This window comes from Echinococcus granulosus, assembly GCF_000524195.1.
Source record: "Echinococcus granulosus chromosome Unknown EG_S00200, whole genome shotgun sequence".
NCBI lineage: Eukaryota > Metazoa > Platyhelminthes > Cestoda > Cyclophyllidea > Taeniidae > Echinococcus > Echinococcus granulosus.
Window position 1 is genome coordinate 63,945 of NW_020170580.1, and position 1,270 is coordinate 65,214.

Consider the following 1,270-nt stretch of genomic DNA (forward strand, 5'->3'; position numbering starts at 1 on the left):
CGCCACCAACCGTATGTCATTTATCATATACCCAGTCCACTTGAGAGAATTGCATGCAAGTGAATACACAAGTTTTTCCCTCAGCCTAAAATCTCTATTTCTTTCACATGCTAATGAATATGGAAACGATATTTGAAATGGTAAAATTGATTTTAGCAAGAACATACAGGTCCTAATATGTAAATGGCTAGACAAAATTTGACCTTCTAATCTAACACGCAAACAATGCGAGCATAAACGGACGTTTAGTTGTCCCTTTAGCCAAAAACAAACATTTGTTTCTTAAACCAAGCACCTTAAGTATACTGAACATTCGTAAGCCTTTACAGCAGCCAAAGTCTTATCACACCATTTTTAGCAGAAATGTTTGGTCAAACAAACTATTCATCGGAATGGATGATGGTTTTGCAAAATCTGCATATGGCCATTGTACATGTGATCAGGGGATGGAAATCGGAAGGTCTACATGAGTATACAATGAGCACAAGTACAAATTCAGAAATGAAGTATAGTATTTATAGTGTACAACTTTCAGGTGCCCCTCGGTAAGTAGCATGGTGAATAAAAACCACACATTTGATCTCATTCATTGTGGCATACAGAAGGATGTGAGGACTACTTTGAATTCGTGACGGAAGTCGGAAGACGTCGCAAGCGATAGGATTAGTCAATTTAGTGTGGTAGCATGTGGTGGCAAAATAATTTGGGTCGCATGCCATTAAGTGCAAGCTGAATAAAATGAAACCCATTGGATGGGGTCTATCGGTTTGTAATTCGACGCGACAGCAATTATCCGATATCACAGCTTAGTGCAGTCTGCTTGAGTCCATGTCCAAGCGGGACCCTGAATCTGAGTCTAAACCAGAGCCTGAATCAGTGAGTTCACTTATGCGCTGAATAACGGATCAACCGTGTAGTTCAGGCTTTGAGTGATCTTAAGTACGCCTGCTGTGGTCCATCTCTGCTTCATATTGGCTATACTGGAGGGAGAGAGGAAGAGAATATTAGCTCAGCTCTCGCATCCCAGAGAGAGTACAAATTAGCAACTAGTTAAAGCTTCTACAAAATCAAACTGCAACGCCTGTTTGGGGTTGTAGACATTTGGACCACACTCGTGGTGGATAGTGGATTTAGGCTAGCACTGATAGGGCGAGGGGACAGGACGTCATTTTAGCCTAATATAAATTGTTGATTTAGTGATTTCGAAGGCGATGGTAGATATCTAGATCGTGGAATGAGAGTTGATGTGTTTATCACTACAGCTGAAGTA

At 40.9% G+C, this 1,270-nt stretch overlaps 1 protein-coding gene across 1 annotated transcript in view; it reads left to right on the forward strand. All coding sequences in view use genetic code 11, as the record gives it.

The window, feature by feature from the left end:
* The window catches only part of EGR_10226 (hypothetical protein), a gene marked incomplete at both ends in the record, with an annotated part of 4,377 nt that overhangs the window by 966 nt on the left and 2,141 nt on the right, over window positions 1–1,270 (forward strand). The window contains one exon of the mRNA XM_024499475.1: window positions 359–545. Within this exon, the coding sequence (XP_024346112.1) occupies window positions 359–545 (187 nt within the window). The remainder of the gene's footprint in view (window positions 1–358; window positions 546–1,270) is intronic.